Source organism: Heterocephalus glaber, unplaced genomic scaffold (genome assembly GCF_053883595.1).
Source record: "Heterocephalus glaber isolate CG9 unplaced genomic scaffold, H.glaber_assembly_v1.0 deba00001737, whole genome shotgun sequence".
Lineage (NCBI taxonomy): Eukaryota > Metazoa > Chordata > Mammalia > Rodentia > Bathyergidae > Heterocephalus > Heterocephalus glaber.
The window spans coordinates 3,584,604-3,602,628 of NW_028258445.1; the positions used below are offsets into that span (position 1 = coordinate 3,584,604).

General features: G+C 41.4%; 2 protein-coding genes across 8 annotated transcripts in view; one reads left to right on the forward strand and one right to left on the reverse strand.

Moving 5' to 3' along the window:
- Smarca5 (SNF2 related chromatin remodeling ATPase 5) overlaps nucleotides 1-15,193 on the reverse strand; it is a 70,132-nt gene extending 54,939 nt beyond the window's left edge. Inside the window, exon 1 of the mRNA XM_087200299.1 lies at nucleotides 15,115-15,193. The gene's annotated coding sequence lies outside the window, so the exon portion shown is untranslated. The remainder of the gene's footprint in view (nucleotides 1-15,114) is intronic.
- An 86-nt stretch (nucleotides 15,194-15,279) lies between these two features.
- Etfdh (electron transfer flavoprotein dehydrogenase) overlaps nucleotides 15,280-18,025 on the forward strand; it is a 34,820-nt gene continuing 32,074 nt past the window's right edge. For 2 of the 7 annotated variants that reach the window (XM_021247453.2, XM_087200301.1), the window contains exon 1: nucleotides 15,280-15,450. Coding sequence is in view for 2 of the 7 variants with exons in the window: in XM_004868560.4 (XP_004868617.1) it covers nucleotides 15,614-15,647 (34 nt within the window). In the remaining 5 variants the exon portion in view is untranslated. Of the gene's footprint in view, nucleotides 15,648-16,608; nucleotides 16,688-18,025 lie in introns of all 7 variants that reach the window. The other 5 variants (XM_021247452.2, XM_021247451.2, XM_087200300.1 and 2 more) reach the window with 5 other exon arrangements.

Here is an 18,025-nt window from a genome sequence, read left to right on the forward strand (position 1 = left end):
TTGGTGTCCTACACCAAAGAACACCCACAACTTTTTTAAAACATAAATCTTATCGTGTCCCATTCCCCCTTCAACCCCCTCACAACTTTGGTGGTTTTTTTGGTACCGAGGATGGAACTCGGGACCTTGCACTTGCGAGGCAGGTGGCGAAACCACTGAGCTAAATCCCCGGCCCTCACAACTTTGCTTTTAAACAACTGTTAAAACGCCCTTTCTTTTTGCAACTTCTCTGTGAGACTAGGTTTTCTTCATTTACTTCACACACTGCAACCACCAGAGCACAGCATCATAAACTGAACACAGAGATGAGTACTAGACTCCAGCTGTCTTTTCTTAGGCCAGGTATTAAACATACTGGCCAAAATATAAATCACTATCGCTCTTCTTTCAATTTTTTTGTTGTATAAAATAGCTATTTTCCCTTAAAAGAATTTTGATGATAATATGTAATGGGCTTATTGCTCTCTTTAAATTAATGAACACAATATTTTACACTTTATCAGTTTAAATTCTAACATGGTAAATAATGACACAGATAACTGAACATAAGCAAAAGCTCATGGAGCCCTCAAAAAGTTTTGCGGTGTAAAGGAGCCCCGAGATGAAAACCTTTGAGAACTGCTGCAGCTAGGAAACACCCAGCCTCTCACCTTCCTACAGCCCGGAGCGAATGACAACGTAGCCCACCTGCACAAAGGTCAGCTGTGCTCCCAGTCTAACCAAAGGTAGCATGAGCCTCACGAGAGGCAAAAGCTCACACCAAGGAGAAAAACAAACCCCCGAGTCAAGTGCTCATCAATAATGCCCACTGTCAAGGGCACCAACAGCACTAAGTGTACCAAGGGTGACAACTCTCTCTCCATCCCAGGTTGGTGGGAACATGCTTATTTCCTAAGTTGACACCTGGCAAAATATCCCTTTTCTAAACACCTTCCTCAGATTCAAAATTCTCATGATTCACACAGCTTCTTTAGGTTCACTTTAAAATTTTTTACAAAAAAAAAACAAAAACGGATAAAAAGTAAAAGTGATTGATGATTAGTGACAAGGAAATGCTACCTTTTGAGATTTTAATTGTATTTTCTTACACTCCCAAATGCATTTTGGGTTACACCAAACCTACGGGTTACTGGTGATCACTGCTATCCTCACAGACATGAGTAAACAGCAAGACAACCTGAGTGTTTCTCTTTCCTTCTCAAGTCTTTCCCACTGAATTACTCCACCAGTCACCCAGTCAGCAATTCGGATTACAGTGGGTCCGGTCTGATGCCTCATCGTCTCTCCCCTAAACAGCCATTCCCAGTTCAGTAGCACACCCTCCTAACCCTGTCTCCATCTGACAGAAGGGGGCAAGATTTAAGGGAGGGAAAAGGCCATCCGAGCCCACACCGAGTCCATAAGAAACTGGTCCAATATAAACAATTATTCATTTAAGGCTTTTCTCTCCTAACCTACTCAAAATTATTTCTTCCAAAATATCTCTAAAGTTATGTTTGAGCCTATGTGCCATTTTAATGACTACACGGGCTGCTAGGTACCCCTGTGAAATAGGTATGCTCAGGTCAGTCCAAAGGTTACTACTGATGCATCCAACACTACCAAACCACACACCTAAACATGCTTAAGATGTAAGCTTAATGATATGTGGGAATTTATCTTTAACCAAGAAAAGAAAAACCACTGAATCATACACTCAAAAAGGTGATCTATATGGTATGCAAATTATATCTTAACAAAGCTGTTAAAAAATAAAGTTTGCTTCTGAGATATAATAATGACTAAGCTTTTAAGAGAATAAGGAGGGACATTTACACATTTGCATATGCAGAACATTTAATAGGTATTTTAAATTATGTTAATATAAATTATTAAGATATTCTTTTTACAAAGGATTTCAAATCTAACTTCAATTGATTCCATAAATGCCAGAATTTCACCCAGGTAGAAAATACTTTCCAGCTATCACTAATGTTTTAACACTGGATCCAAAACCAAGAGAACATTTCTAATCACTCGATATTTCAACAGGAAAAACAGACAATTTCAATTGATATTAATGAAAAGAGATCAACTCAGTACAGGTAGGAAATAGATTTGCACATCAAAGTCGATTTTTCCAAAGAAGGGAGGCATTTTTCAAATCAGCATGTAGCTCTGGAATGTCTCATGATGGAAAAAGAAGAAGTCACAGGACAAGAAATGAAATGGTTGAAGATGAAAAGGATCTTTGCTGTTGCAACCAGAAGCTAAATTTTAGCCACGTATATTTAAAACATGTACAGTCACAGAGAGCTACCATGTTCATAGAAAGAGGCAGGACAGGGGCCAGGGATTTAGTTCAGTGGTTCTGGCGCCTGCCTCACAAGCTCAAGGTCCTGAGTTCAATCCCCAGTACCAAAAGAAGAAAGAGGCAGGACAAAGTGACACTAATCTTTTTGACGAACAAATTGCTTGAAATATTGCATAACCTGCTTGCTATATACCATCCTTGTTACTTCCCACTTCCAAGAGCAACCAAAGGACAGGGCCGAGGATGACATCAATGCAAGCTTTCTTTCAAAATGGAACGAAAGAACAGTAAATCCCAGGGGACACCAGAGTTGTATAGCAGAGATGATGTGAGATATAAAAATAGACATCCAGGGCCAGGGATTTAGCTCAGTGGTTCCGGTGCCAGCCTCACAAGCGTACGGTCCCAAGTTCAATCCCCAGTACCAAAAAAAATAAAAATAAAAATAGACATCCTCCAACAGAAGCTGAAACTTGGGCAAACAATACACTGCATACTATTCTCAACTGCCTTGCATGAATTTGCAATGCATGATGTTAAGTGTCAGAGAAATCATTTTACGTTTTAACTTATTTCCTGATCTGCATTTCAATGTCTATCCGTGCTCTACAATGTAATTTCCTCATCCATATCAATTAAATCAATATAAGTATGTTTATAACAGCAAGAAAGAGAAATAGTCCCCCAAAGCAAGGAGGCAGAGACCACTGCAGCAGCTGTAGCATTCTGCCTTTTGCCAGAAATGACAGGAGTGTGGCAGGGCGCTGTTATGTCCACCTATTGTTCAGAGGTCTTCCCACAGGGAGCTTCCCAAAGGGTTTAAAGTGCAACAAGAGGGGATGTACTCTTAAGACTCTGGTCAACAGGACTTCCAGGAAGATGGCAGAATGGTGAGCAACAGAAAAAGAGCCTCTCTCATATTTGGTGTCCTGACACTAGAATGTAGTTCTAAAGGAAAACAACCTCCAATCCAGATTAATATACCCTGCAAAACTATCTTTCAAAATTGATGGAGAAATAAGATACTTCCATGACAAAGAACACCTGAAGAATTCAAACCAGTACTCCAAAGTGTTCCGAAGGACATTCTAGAAAGGGACAACAAGGATTACAAGTCCATGAACCCCAAAAGAATGAAGCTTTTTTGTCCTACCCCACTGCAAATGGGGAGATGGGTAATCTCCTGCTGGTCTGAGTCTCCAGTTGGTCTCCTTAGTTCTGAGCCCTGACTGCCCAACCTGGTCTGCTTCCTGTCTCTCTGATCCCCTCACCTGAAGACTGAACATTCACACCACATTCTGGTTTTGGGGCCTTCTGCAGTACATGTGCAACCTCCACTCATCAAAATGTAAGAAAATGCTAATGAAGGCCATCTCCAGTCTTCCCCTCCCACTGCATGTTAAACACTTATTCTCTCTGCAAACCTCCCGTACTTGACAAAAGTCCTGAAAAACTGTATGTGGACTATATGTGTTGACCCTTCTGAGGAACAGTATCATCAGTTTTAAAATATTGAAACACATTTATTTTTATAAAGTATACATAAAGTGTCACTGAGCTGGCTCTAACGTTTCCCAAACTTCACCCACCCAGCTGTAGCAGGCTCTCTCCCATCTCAGAAAAAGAACTTTCAGGAGCCATAAGAAAGAGGTGTACGTAGGGTTAATTTGGCAGAGATAGTATAGGATGCTCAGGAGAAGAGGGCACTCAAAGAAATGAGATCTATTGCAGTTTCAGACTCTTATCCCTCAAAAGGGTACCAACCAGTCACATTGTTTACTTTCTTAATTTGGCCAATCCATGGCCTCTTAGTGTAACTCTGACCAAGGACCTTTGACAGTGCAGCTGTCCTTATCTCAGGGCCAGCTCCTATTCCTTATTCTCTTAATTGGCCAGATTATGGCCATTTAGGGTAAGAGGTGTAAATGCAGCCAAAGGATATTGGTAAGGGGCTGTAAGAAAGAGAAACTTAAAGTGGTCTGTTTTGAAGCTGAAGTCTTTCTCTCAGAGTGGAAAACTACTACTTGCTTGCAGACATGACTGAGGTCAGGCATCTGAAAGGTCCCTAAGCAAAAGGCGAAGGAGTAGATTGTAAATAAAGTATGGTGTTCACTATGCTAACCATGATTGGTAAAGTGCTGGCAGTTGAAAAGCCTCCCCCATAGCTTAATCATTTGCCTTTAAACCCACCAAATGTTGACAGATGGAGGAGGCCAAAGGTATAGGCATGAAGAAAAGATTATATCTCCTAGTAATACCCAATGAGGAAAGGCAGAAAGGAACTGCCTGCAGGGATGGGGAATGTGTGTGCTAGGGGTTAATTGCTCACTGTAACTGCCCTGACTGTGTCAGCCTGTTTGTTAGGACAGCACCCACTTTTGCAAGATGGAGAAAGAAAATCTCACTTCCACTGTGCTTGCCTGGTCCTTGGTTTGATCTACCCATTGCCTGTGATCAAAGGTGAGGGGCCTTCTTCCTTCCAGAGCTGTCTTGGGTGACTTGGGCTAAGTCCTGAAAGTTGCAGTCTTTTTACAAAGAACAATTTTTATTTATGATTTCTTTGTTTCATTCCTACCTTTTATTTCTTCTGTCCTATCTATAAGAGACAATCACAGTGTATTTTCTTTCCTTTTTTTTTGTACCAGGGATCAAACTCACAACCTTGGGCTTGCGAGGCAGTTTTCTCTTTATTTTTAAAATAAATTTTATTTTTAAAATAAATTTTATTTTATCCCATTCCCCTCTCAAGCCCCTTCCCTTCCCTATGTACAAAAGCTTTGTTGGCCCAGGGATTTAGCTCAGTGGTTCCAGCGCCTGCCGCTCAAGCTCAAGGTCCCAAGTTTGATCCTCAGTACAAAAAAAAAAAAAAAAAAAGCTTTGTTTCCATTTTTTTCCTTCTATTTTCAGCCTCTTCTTTTTGGTAAGGAGGATGGAACTCAGGACCTTGCACTTGCCAGGCAGGCACAGTGCCACTGAGCAAAATCCCCAGCCCTTTTCCTTCTATCTCACTCTTTTTCTTGTCCCTTCCTTCCTTTCTCCCGTCCTCCTCCCTTGTTTCCCTTCCCATTTCCCAATATCCAGTATACATTTCAGTCCTTATTTCCACTTTCAGTTTCTCACACCAGAAAAACAATGTGATAAATATGTGTGTCTGATTTATTTCATTTAGGAGTATGGTCTCAAGGTCCATCCATTTAGCGATAAATATCTGGGTTTTGTTCATGAAGTCTTTGCCTACTCATATGTCCTCAAGCTTTCTACCTATTCTCCCTTCCAGCAGATTGTTTGTTTTAATATTTAGATCTTTGATCCATTTCAATTTTAGGTTTGTGTGTGGTGAAAGATATGGGTCTAGTTTCAATATTCGGCATGTGGAAAGCCAGTTTTTCCATCACCATTTATTAAAGAGACTATCTTTTTTCCAGTGAAGGTATTTGGCTCCTTTGTCAAAGATAAGTTGGTTGAGTATGTCTGGAGTTGTTTCTGCATCCTCTAGTCTGTTCCACTGATCCTCAGGTCTGTTCTTTTGCCAGTACCATGCTGTTTTTATCATAGTAGCTTTGTAGTACAATTTAAAGTCACAGATTGTGATGCCCCTTGCCTTGCCTTTGTTGCCCAGAATTGCCTTTGCTATTCTAGGCCTCTTCTGGTTCCAAATGAATTTTAGGATTGTTTTCTCTAATTCTGTGATATATGCTATTGGTATTTTGATCAGGATTGCATTAAGTATGTATAACAATTTTGGAAGTATGGCCATTTTCACTATGTTGGTTTTTTCTACAAGGGATGTCTTTCCATTTTCTGATATCCTCTTTGATCTTTTTCCAAGTACTGTAGTTTTCAATGTAGAGGTCTTTTACTTTCTTCATTAGATTGATTCCTAGGTATTTCATTTTGGGGGATGATATTGTAAAAGGGACTTCTCTAATTTCTCTGTGAGTCTGCTATTTGTATACAGGAAGGCTATTGATTTTTGAATGTTGACATTGTATCCAGCAATGTCACTGAATTTGGTTATCAAATCTAAAAGTCTTTTGGTGAAGTTTCTGGGTCTTCTATCTAGAGTATCATGTCATCCTCAAATAATGATAATTTAACTTCTTCCTTTCCTGTCCTTATTCCTTTTTTTTCTCTTGTCTAATTGCTCTGGCTAATGTTTCCAGAGCTGTATAATGAGTGGACACTCTTGTCTTGTTCCTGATTTTACAGTGAAAGTTTTAAGTTTTTGACCATTTAGTATGATGTTGGCTGTTGGTTTGTCATAAATTGCTTTTATCAGATTGAGATGAAAACCATCTATACCCATTTTCTGTAGGGTTTTTTTTTAATGAATGGATCTTGTCAAATGCTTTTTCTGCATCTATTGAGATGAACATATGGTTTTTGTCCTCAGCTCTGTTAATAGTATTATACTTATTGATTTGCCTATGTTGAACCATCCCTGCATCTCTGGGATAAATAGTACTTGGTTATTCTTGATGATTTGATGTATTCTGTTTGTCAGTATCTTATTGAGGATTTTTGAGTCTATGTTCATTAAGGAGAATGGCCTATAATTCTTTTTGGTTGTATCTTTCTCTGGTTTTGGAATCAAGGTAATGTTTGCTTCCAGGAATGAATTTGGGAGTATTGCATCCCTTTCAATTTCATTAGAGTTTGAAGAGTAGTGGCATTAGGTCTTCTCTGAATTTCTTGTAGAATTCAGCAGTGAATCCAACAAGGCCACAGTTTTTGTTGGTAGGTTTTTAATTACATATTCAATTTGAGGCTGATATTGGTTTAGAATTTCTACATCTTTTTGATTCAGTTTTGGTAATTCATATGTATCTAGGAATCTGTCCATTTCTTCTGTACTTTCCTTCTTATTAGAATACAGGTTCTCAAAGTAAGTATTGATAATGTTTTGGATTTATGCAGAGTCTGTTGTGATTGCATCCTTTTCATTCCTAATTTCATGGATTTAAGTCTTTTCTTTCCTTTTTTTTGATAAGGTTGGCCAAGGGTTTGTCAATTTTATTTAATCTTTCAAAGAATCAATTCTTTGATTCATTCTTTGTACTGTTTTCTTAGTCTCCATTGCATTAATTTCTGCTCTGATTTTTATAATCTCCTCCCTCATATGAGATTTGGCCTTGACTTGCTCTTCTTTTTCTATAAGCTTGATGTTCAATGTTAGGTAGTTTACTTGAGCCTGTTCTGTTTTCCTGATATGGGTATTTACTCCTATCCATTTACCTCATAGGACTGCTTTCATTGTATCACATACATTCTGGTATGTTGTACTGGCATTATTGTTTAATTGTACAAACTTGTCTGATTTTTAAAATTTTATCTATTACTCATTGGTTGTTCAGGAGGGTATTATTTAATCTCCATGTGTTTATGAAGTTGTGGTTTCTTTTGCCATTGATTTCCAATTAGATTGCACTATGGTCTGATAAAATGCATGGTATAATTTCAATTCCTTTACATTTACTTAAGCATGTTCTATGAGCTAGTATGTGGTCTATTTTGGAAAATGTCCCATGTGTGGCTGAAAAGAATGTTTATTTTGTGGGCTAGGGATTTAGCTCAGTGGTTCCACCACCTGCCTCACAAGCACAAGGTCCTGAGTTCGATCCCCAGTACCAAAAAAAAAAAATGTGTATTTTGATGTTGTAGGGTGGAACTCTCTATAGACATCCACTAAGTCCATTTGTTCAAAAGTTTGATTCTAATATTTCAGTGTTGATTTTTTGTCTAGTTGATCTATTTGTGACAGTGGAGTATTGAGGTTCCCCATTACAACTGTATCAGTGCTTATATTATTTTTCATGTCTGTTAATATTTGTTTTACATAGTTGAGTGTGCTAGTATTTGGTGTATGGATATATACTTATGATTATTTCTTCCTCTTGGGTTGTTTCCTTTACAAGGATGTAGTAACCTTCTTTGCATCTCTTAATCAGTCTCAGGTTGAAATTCACTTTGTCTGCAAATAGAATAGCTACTCCTGCTTTTTTCTGGGTTCCTGACACATGGAATATTGTTTTCCATCCCTTGACTTTCAGTCTATGAATGTTTTCCAATTAAATGTTTCTTGTATGCAGCATATTGTTGGATTGTTTCTTGATCCATTCTTCCAGTCTGTTTCTTTTGATTGGTGAATTGAGACCATTAACATTGATGGTTATAACTGATATGTATTGTCTTATCTCTGTCATGTAATTTTTCTGCTGTTGGCTTTCTTCTTTCCTTTTCTGTTTAATTTTTTGCCTTGCCTGGTGGATTCAGTCTGTGGGGTTCATGGAGTTGTAATCATTGTAGTTTCTTTCTAGAATATCCTTAAGAACACTTTGGAGAGGGCCAGGGATTTAGCTCAGTGGTTCTGGTGCCTACCTCGCAAGCGTAAGGACCCCAGTTCAATCCCTGGTACCAAAAAAAAAAAAAAAGAAGGAAAGAAAGAACACTTTGGAGTGCTGCTTTGGTGGTCATTTCTTGAGGTGTTCTTTTTCATGAAAGTATCTTATTTCTCCATCAATTTTGAAAGATAGTTTTGCAGGGTCTAGCTTGGAGGTTGTTTTCCTTTAGGGCTTGAAATACTTCTCTCCAAGCTCTCCTTGATTTGAGGGTTCGTTTTGAGAAGTCTGCTGTGATTCTGATGGGCTTTCCCCTGTAAATGATTTGGAATCCTATATGCCTTACTAATCTATATGTCAAATTCTTTCCCCATCTGGGAAGTTTTCTCCCATTACTTGTGTAAACAAGTTTTTTATGTCATTTGCACTACCTCCTGCTTTTTCATTGATGCTGATCAATCTTGTCTTTGCATCATCTAGCAGCTACTGGATTGATTTTTAATGGTTCCTTGCTGTTTTTAAGAAATCTCTCTTTTCATTATCACTATCTGCAAGCCTACAGGCTGGGGATTTGGCTCAGTGGTTCTGGCGCCTGCCTCAAAAGTGCAACATCCTGAGTTCAATCCCCAGTACCAAAAAAAAAAAAATTTAAAAAACTATCTGCAGTCCTGTCTTCTATATCTGATATTCTGTCCTCACATTGGCTCAACCTGCTCCATATACATTCCATAGCATTTTTAATCTGGATATCTGTTTGAATCTGTTCATGGATTCCGTTTCTATCCTATGCTGGGCATTCATGGTTTTCATCATTTTCTTGAGCTCCCAATCTGTGTCTGGTTGAATCACTAAGCATGTCTTTCATTACATCATTAGCTCTGTAATTATCTGAGAAATTATTTCTTTGTTTTTTGCAGAGCTTTGTTCATCTGCTTTGCTACTTCCACTGTTAGCATTTCAGAGTCCAAGAGGGAGGCTTTTGGATTGTTACACCTCATTGACCACTGGGTTTGCCTTTGGTGAGCTGAAAGTTTGGGGTAAGAGCTCAAAGTAGTTCTAATTTGCATTTTCTTTAATGACCAGTGAAGTTGAGCATTTTTTCACATATATATTGGCCATCCATACTTCTGAGAAACATTTATTTCCTTATTTTTCCATTGGGTCTTTTATTTTTTTTGGTACTGGGGATTGAACTCGGGTCCTTGCACTTGCACAGCAGGCGGCAAAACCACCGAGCTAAATCCCCAGCCAGGTCTTTTATTTTAGAGTCCAATTTTTTTAGTTCTTTATATATTCTAGATGTTGGTCCTCTGTGTGAGGAATAACTATCAAAAAACATTTCCCATTCTGTAGGTTGTCTCTCCACTCTGTTGGCTTTTTCCTGTGCTGTGCAGAAGCTCTTTGATTTGGTGTGATTCCATTTGTTGAAGCTCAGTATTATTTCTTGTGCCTTTGGAGTTCAATTCAGAAAGTCCTTGCATACACCTGTCTTCCAGGATTGTACCTATTTTATCCCCCAGTAGATTAAGTGTTCCCATTTAACATTTAGATCTTTGATCCATTTTTATTTTAGTTTAGCACATGGTGAGATACATTGATCTAGACTTAATCTTCTGCATGTGGATATCTAATTAGCTCCTCACTATTTATTAAAGAAGTTATCTTTCCTTCAGTGTATGTTCTTGGTCCCTTTGTCAAAGATCAAATATCTCTATGTGATAATTAACTGATTGTGTCAACTTTAGTAAGAAATGACTAAGTAAATTGGCTCAACATAATTCTGAGTGTGGAAGACCCACCCTAGGGAGGATTGTCACCACCAGAATGATATAAAAAGGAAATGACAAAGGAAGGCTTGCTTCTGTTTCTTCACAGGAGCTCCAGTCTTCGGCTTCACCTTGGACGTCATTTCCTAGCTTCCAACACACTTTTTAGCCTCCAGCACAGATCCTTCCCCTTCCATTGCAGACCCTTCAGCCTCCTGATAAGGACTCACATGGGACACTACACTGAGCTCCAGGCTTTCGACTAGATCCTTCAGATCTCCAGCATACAGACAGACCTTTTGCACTCTTCCATGCCTGACTCTTCAGGTGGCCACTGTAAGCCAATCTTGTAAATTTGTATATATTTGTATAACGTACATTAAAGTTTCTCTAGTAAGTATTGACTGATACAGATTTTGGTACAGGGAGTGGCTCTAGAGAAACACAAGTATAAAGATAAAATTCTTTAACAGTTTAGGGGTTCCTAGAATTGGTTCTCTAATTTGATGAGAGCTAAAGATGCCCCAATCTCTCCTAAAACTGTGAGGAATATTGATAGTCCTTGGTGTGAATCATTTAAAGTAATACTCATTGTACATTAATTTGACTATCCTGATTCATCACTTCTGAGATATAAGGAATTTAGCAACTCTATATATGGAACTTTTGAATATTTTTGACAGAGAGGGAAATATAATGATAGTGGCTGGTTGCTCTTAGAATTGCTGGACAAACTAGTGAAGGAAAACAATGAGCTCAAAACATCCATAGGAAATCTAAAGTTTTCTAACTGTGAGGACAGATTAATAAAGGAAAATAAGGGCACAAGTATTCAAATTCCCAGCTCCAGACACATATAAAAAACTTAAAAGTGTCTAAGTGTGTCCTGAAAGAAAATCTCCTATCTTTTAGCCACAAGACCAAGATTGCAGAAACCCAAACACAAGCTCATAATTTAATTGGCTGAAATACAGCATAAATTCAATGTTCAACCTTGAAAGGTATCTGAAGTAAAGATAAGGACACTGATCAGAAAAGAATGGGATCTCCTAAACAGGGATGGAGATATTTGGGAGGATCCTGATGAGGCTGAGAATTTTGAGCTTCTAGCTCTAATGAGATTATTTTGCTGGAGGAAGAGATTTCCCCACCCACAGGGGTTGATGCATTCCGACCCCCAACCACTGTGGTGTTGGCCTCACCTAGTATTCCCGAGGAAACTGATCCTGCTTTGACCAAGCATAATGCTGAAACTCCTCAGGACTCACCCTCACCACCCCTTTTGCTTCTAGCCCTATAACCAGGCTCAAATCAGAGGCTCCTAAGGCTGAAGTACACAGTGTGACCCATGAGGAGGTCCACTATCTACCAAAGAACTTGAGTATTCTAATTCTTTTTTTTTGGTACCTGGGATCAGACTCAGCACCTTGCATTTGCAAGAGGCAGGCAGCAGCACCACTGAGGTAAATCCCAGGCCCAGAGTACTCTAATTCTTATGAACAGAGGTCTGTTGAGTATAAATGGGAATGTATTTAATGGGTATGAGATAATGATGGCAAAAATATACACCTGGATCAGCTAAGTTTGTCGATTTGGGCCTGTTAAGTACAGATTCTGAATTTAATGTTACAATTCATTGAGTTTAAAAAAGTGTTAATAGTTTATTTGGGTGGCTGGCAAAAGTATGGATCAAAAGATGGCCCACTGTGAATGAGTTAGAGATGCCTGATATTCCATAGCATACTGTTGAGGAGGGGATTCAGAAGCTTATGGAAATGAGAATACTGATGGGGATTTGTCATGTTAAACCTAATCTGACACACTGGGATGATCCAGAGAATGCACCCTAAACTAACACCTTGAGAAACAGATTTGTGGGGGTAACACTGGCACCCCTGAAGAGCCCTGCCACTGCTCTTCTCTGTATGCCAGACATACAGTGGGGGCAATGATTACTCAATTGGGAAACTTAAAGGAAATGAGTTGGAAAGGGTCAAGGGGCAGCACTTAATCATCAAAAGCAAAGTGCATGTACTTAGCATACCAGACAGCAAAAGCAGGACAATGATAAGAATATCCTGACATGTGTAGACCTATGGCATTTGCTGACTAGCTATGGTGTTCCCAAAACTGAAATACAGGAAAACTATAAAACTTTAACTTTTAGTCTTTTTTTTTTTTTTTTTTTTGTACCGGGGATTGAACTCAGGACCTTTCGCTTGTGAGACAGGCAGCAGACCCACTGAGCTAAATACCTGGCCCAAAACTTTTACTGGATTTATATAATTGAAAACATTTAAGGGCAAATGAACAGTAACCTATTTCAAATCGTAATAACAGGAAGTCATGGCCCCTCAACCAGTTCCAAGATTTGAGCTAGTTTACAAAGACCCAGAACCCATTGAATGAAGGGGAAGCCAGGTTCCCTTGGGGAAGGAACCTGGTACACCAAAAATTTTTATGGCAAATCTTTCTACCATCCTTCCTCAAAGGGACCTAAGGCCTTCTGCCTGAGTGACTGTACAAGGTGTTCCTCAGACAAACGACTATCTAGATATATAAAGAACTGAAAAAAAAAAATCAGACCCCCCCAAATTTAAAGACCCAATCCAAAAATGGATATCTGAAATGAAGATGCTTCTCAGGTGAAGAAGTAGAAGCAGCAAATAAATATAAAAAATGTTCAACATCACTGGTCATCCAAGAGTTGAAAACAAAAACAATGCTGAGATTCCACCTCACTCCAGAAAGAAAGGCTGCTGTCAAGAAATCAACCAAAAAAAAGGAAAGAAAGAAAGAAATCAACCAATAACAAATGCAGGGTTGTGGGGAAAAAGGGACCCTTCTCCACTGTTGGTGGGAGTGTAGACTGGTGCAACCACTGTGGAAATCAGTGTGGAGATTCCTCAAAGAACTAGGACTAGAGGTTCCATTTGACCCAGCTATTCCCCTTCTTGATCTCTTCCCAAAAGAATTAAAAGCATCATACTACAGCAATATATGCACACTCATGTTTATAGTGGCACATTGTGTAACAGCTAAATCTTGGAAACAGCCCAAATGCCCATCAATCGGTGATTGGATAAAGATGTGATTTTTTTTTATACAATGGAGTACTGCTCTGCCGTAAAAAAAGGATGAACTTCAGACATTTCTAGCTAAATAGATGCACCTTGGGACCATACTTTTTAAGTGAAATAAATCTGACACACATATTTTAATACCGCTCTGTTTCTGTGGTGTGAGAAACCGAAAGTGGAAATAAGGACTAAAATGTATAATGTATAGCGGAGCATGGTGACACACACCTTTGATCACAGTATTCAGAAGGCTGAGGCAGCAGGATCAGAGTTCGAGGCCAGCTTGGGCTACATAGTGAGGGGGGTTTTTGGGTACCAGGGATCGAACTCGGGACCCTGTGCTTGCGAGGCAGGCGCCGGAACCACTGAGCTAAATCCCCAGCCCTACATAGTGAGTTTGAAGCCAGCCTGAACAACACTGCAAGAACCTGTCTCAATAAAACAAAACATAAATAAATAGATAAATAAAATATATAAGAGACACTGGGAAATGGGAAGAAAATGTTCAAACGAGGAGGGGAACAAGGGAGGAGGAAACGAAAGAAAGGACAGGAAAAAGAAAATAAAAGGAAAAATGGAAACAAAGCTTTTGTACATAAAGGGGAAGAGGGGTGGAAGGGAGGTGGGAACAGGAAAAAAAGAAACATGATATATCATATACAGGTACAAATTCCTCATGTTATCATGTCGTATATCTAAAATGTACCAATAAATGTTTTCCTTAAAAAAAAAGATACTTCAAGTTCTGATGAATAACATCAACACAATCACACACAAATGCTGAACATATCCACTTCTTGGCATCAAACTAGCTTTTTTATCAACTATTTTCTTCACCTAAGATAGAACTTCCTAGGTTACACTCAGTACTGTACTTCATCCTACATATTTCTTTGTAACCAGTCTCATTCCGCAAAAAGAACCCTGGATCCGCCCGTCTCTCCTCTTTTAAGCAATACAAACGCGGGTAAGGCAACGAGAGGAGCGCGTCCAGTCCCGGATTAAACTCTGCATGAGGTCGGTTCCCACCTCTTCGGGAGGACGCTGGGCGCCACACGCGCGCCCGGCAGGCAGGGGCCGAGCGCTGGGCTGGGGGGCGCTGCCGGGCGCCCGGGAACTCGCGCCCTCGCGCACAGGCCCGTTAGGATGCAGGCGACCACGGGCCGCGCCCTCCGCACGGGCCGACGGAGCAGGACCGGGCGGCTCTGCAGGCGCCCACGCGGACAGCGCGCGAGGACCCCGGGTACCGGAACAGAGGCTGCAGCCGGGAGACGAACCGGAGGACGCGGTGCGGGCCCAGTCCCGCCCTGCCGCAGACACTCACGGCTCCGACCGCAGCTCAGCCGCAGCCAGCCCGAACCCGCTGGGCAGCCCGGGAAGGCACTGAGGAGGGATCCGGGCCGGGGCGGCGGGGAAGCACGCAGGCCCGCCGCAGGGGCAGGCCCGCCGCAGGGACTCGGGACCGCGGGCCGAGCGGGGAGGATGGGCCCACACCGACCGCCCTCAGCCGCTCGACCGGCTCCGAAGGCCCCGCCCCGCCCCGCCGCCCAGGCCCCGCCCCGCCGCCTGGTCGGTCTCCGACCCGGGACCCGAAGACTTCAACTTCCCGACAGCCAATCAGACATCAGTCAAGTCACCTTGGGAGGCTCACCGCACCTGCGTAAACTCCCCGTAGCACCGGAGGGCGCGGGTGCAGAAGACTACACCTCCCAGGATGCTGTGCGTGCCCCCCCCCCCCCGTCTCCTATGCTGTCAATACACATGCGTGCGCCTGCGTACCTAAACTTATGGGTCCCTCTGTTGGCCTGAAGAGGCGGAAGTACAGGCCCAACCCGCAACCCGAAGCCGCGGGGCGCCCTGGTACTTGGAGTCCCTTTCTTTTCTTTGCCGGCTAGTGACCCAGAAACCTCCCCTGGCTCTCGCGTCATGAGTGGCGCCGGCGCAGAGCTGGAGGGAGGCGGGAACGCCGTGAGGTGAGTGTGGCCGGCTGAGCTGAGGCAAACTTCGGCGGGGCCGCCAGAGCTTTCCTGCCGCGCAATGGCGCCCCCGGCAGCGTAGAGGCCCAGAGACCGCGGGGAGCCGCAGGCTGTCGTCCTTCCGCGGTGTCCGACCGAGAGAGTTCTGGACGCTGTGACCATGTCGGTGCCACTAGCCAAGCTGCCCTGCCCGGGTGAGGGGGAACGCCGGACGGGGCCAGGTGCAGAGGTGGGGGCGAGACAGGCTGGGCCACCCGGGGCCTGCGGGTTCCTCTCCCCTCCCGCCGCCCCTCCTCTGCTCCGCGTCTCAGGCTTGACTGGAGCAAGGTCAGTGCTGTCCGCCCACTGTTGGACCTGGCTGCCTCCCCTGGAGGTTGCTCCAGCTGGCAGTTAGCATCTGGGCTAAAGGTCATGCGCAGGACATTTGTCCGTACGGTCACCCAGTTAACCTCCTGAATTGACCCTTCTCGGATCCTGGACGGGCTCCCCTTAGGGCAGCTTAGCTGTTATCTGTTGCCTTGTGGGGAATCGAAAAAAATAGTATTCGCAGTTTTTCGTTTTCAGTCTTGACTCAACTTTTGTCTTTGCGGTCATCCTTGTAGTCAAGCCTTAGGAATACGAAAGTCTCACCTGCCCCATCAGGATTACCATGCATATACTGCCCACGTCTCCAGCTCACATGTAGAGCTAGGAATTTGGGGACATTATCTAAAATTAACTCTGGGAATTTATGGTGCCCCTTGAGACAGTTGGATGTTATTTTTAAATTTTTTGACTTTAAAACTTTTGAAAAATTCAAACAAGTTTAGAGGATCTTGAATTTTGTCATGACTGGCATAGTGTTTTAAATCTTTAGTTTACTGAAGTTAACTTTAGTTTGTGGAATCCTTAAACAGTTGTTGCAAATTCAAGACTGTTCATATGTAAATTTCATACAAGTGGAGTTTGATAAATTTGCCCACCCCATATATTTAGAATTTTGTCTCAAGTTTCTGTTGCTCATGCATCTGTTATATACCTAATGTGTAGATATGCTTTTATGTTTTTTGGGCCACCAGTACAATCAGATACTGTCCACATCTGATGTAAATGCAGTCAGTCTTGGGCTTGGTAAATGTTTCTTTTCTTTGGATGCTAATTCATTGCCATTTTCAGAGCCTAGTGTTAGCACTGCTGACAATCAAGAGGTGGATGCAAATTCGCCAGCAGTGTGACTGATACCTGGTGTTAGGAGGTCAGTGGACTTTGCAACTTCATTTCTCTATCAGAATTCAGCCACAGTGCCTAAATGTTTAGATCTCTAAAGTGAGATAGCAGACTTGTTTTCAGAAAAGGAATAAAGATTGTGACTTTTAAAAAAAATCCACTGGAGAAACTCAGGCTCTATAGTTACAAATTTTGCTTTTTTTTTTTTTTTTTGGTACCGGGGATTGAACTCAGGTCCTTGCAACTGTGCAGCAGGCGGCGGAACCACTGAGCTAAATCCCCGGCCCAGTTACAAATATTTTTAAGCATATCAGTAGCCATACAGGTGATAGAATTAATAGAATTGTGTTCCAGTCATCAATTTTCAGAAGTAAATGATCATTTCTACAAGTTAAACTTCCTGCCTCAGCCTCCCAGAGTAGCACAGTATGGCATGTGGTAAATATTCTTTTAAATGCTACTATGAACTCTGGCCCTGAGTTCACCTACAATATCTACGCATTATGTTAAAAAAAATCTATACATTATGTTATAAACTTCTTTTTCAATATTTAGGATAGGTAAAGAATTATCTAAGGATTAATAAAGTATTCTCAGTATTGGTTCTTAGTAAATATGCATTTAGGGCCGGGGATTTAGCTCAGTGGTTCTGCCACCTGCTTCGAAAGTGCAAGGTCCTGAGTTCGATCCCTGGTACCAAAAAAAAAAGAATGTAAGTATGCGTTTACAAGTAGAGAAAATTAGTTTCCTTGTCATTTTTTAAAAGATTACCCTAAAGGAGTTTATACTGTTTAAAAGATTTTAGAGCTCAGTTACTCCAAATGTGCCCCCCCTTCATCATACTCCCTATTAATTGTCTGTTGCCAGGTGTTTGCTTTTTAAAATACTATTTTACTGGGAAGAAGGATTGATCACGCATTGGGTGCTGAAGACTAATAATGAAGCCAGACTTCATGGCACACGCCTGTAATCCCAGCGCTCTGGGAAGCTGAGGCAGGAAGATCACAATTTCAAGCCCAGCCTGGGTTACTTGGCATAATCCTGTCTCAAAGTAAAAAATGTTTTAAAACAACAAAAAGTGGTAGAGATGTAGCTCAGTGAGAAGGCCCTAGGGTCAATTCCCAATACCAAACAAACAAACTAAACAAATAAGTAAATGCCTATGTCAGGCTGATAATTTTTACTGAAACATGTCATCTCTCCGTTTAATGGAGAAAGAAAACTTAATTTTACCAAGGCCTCAGAGTTCATGACTTCAGAATTAATTTCAAATCAATTAGCAATCTCAAAGCTTGACAGAATGTCAGAAAGAATTGAGACCAAGTTTGGCTAGGAATATTCACCTGCTATAAATGGGGATTATGGC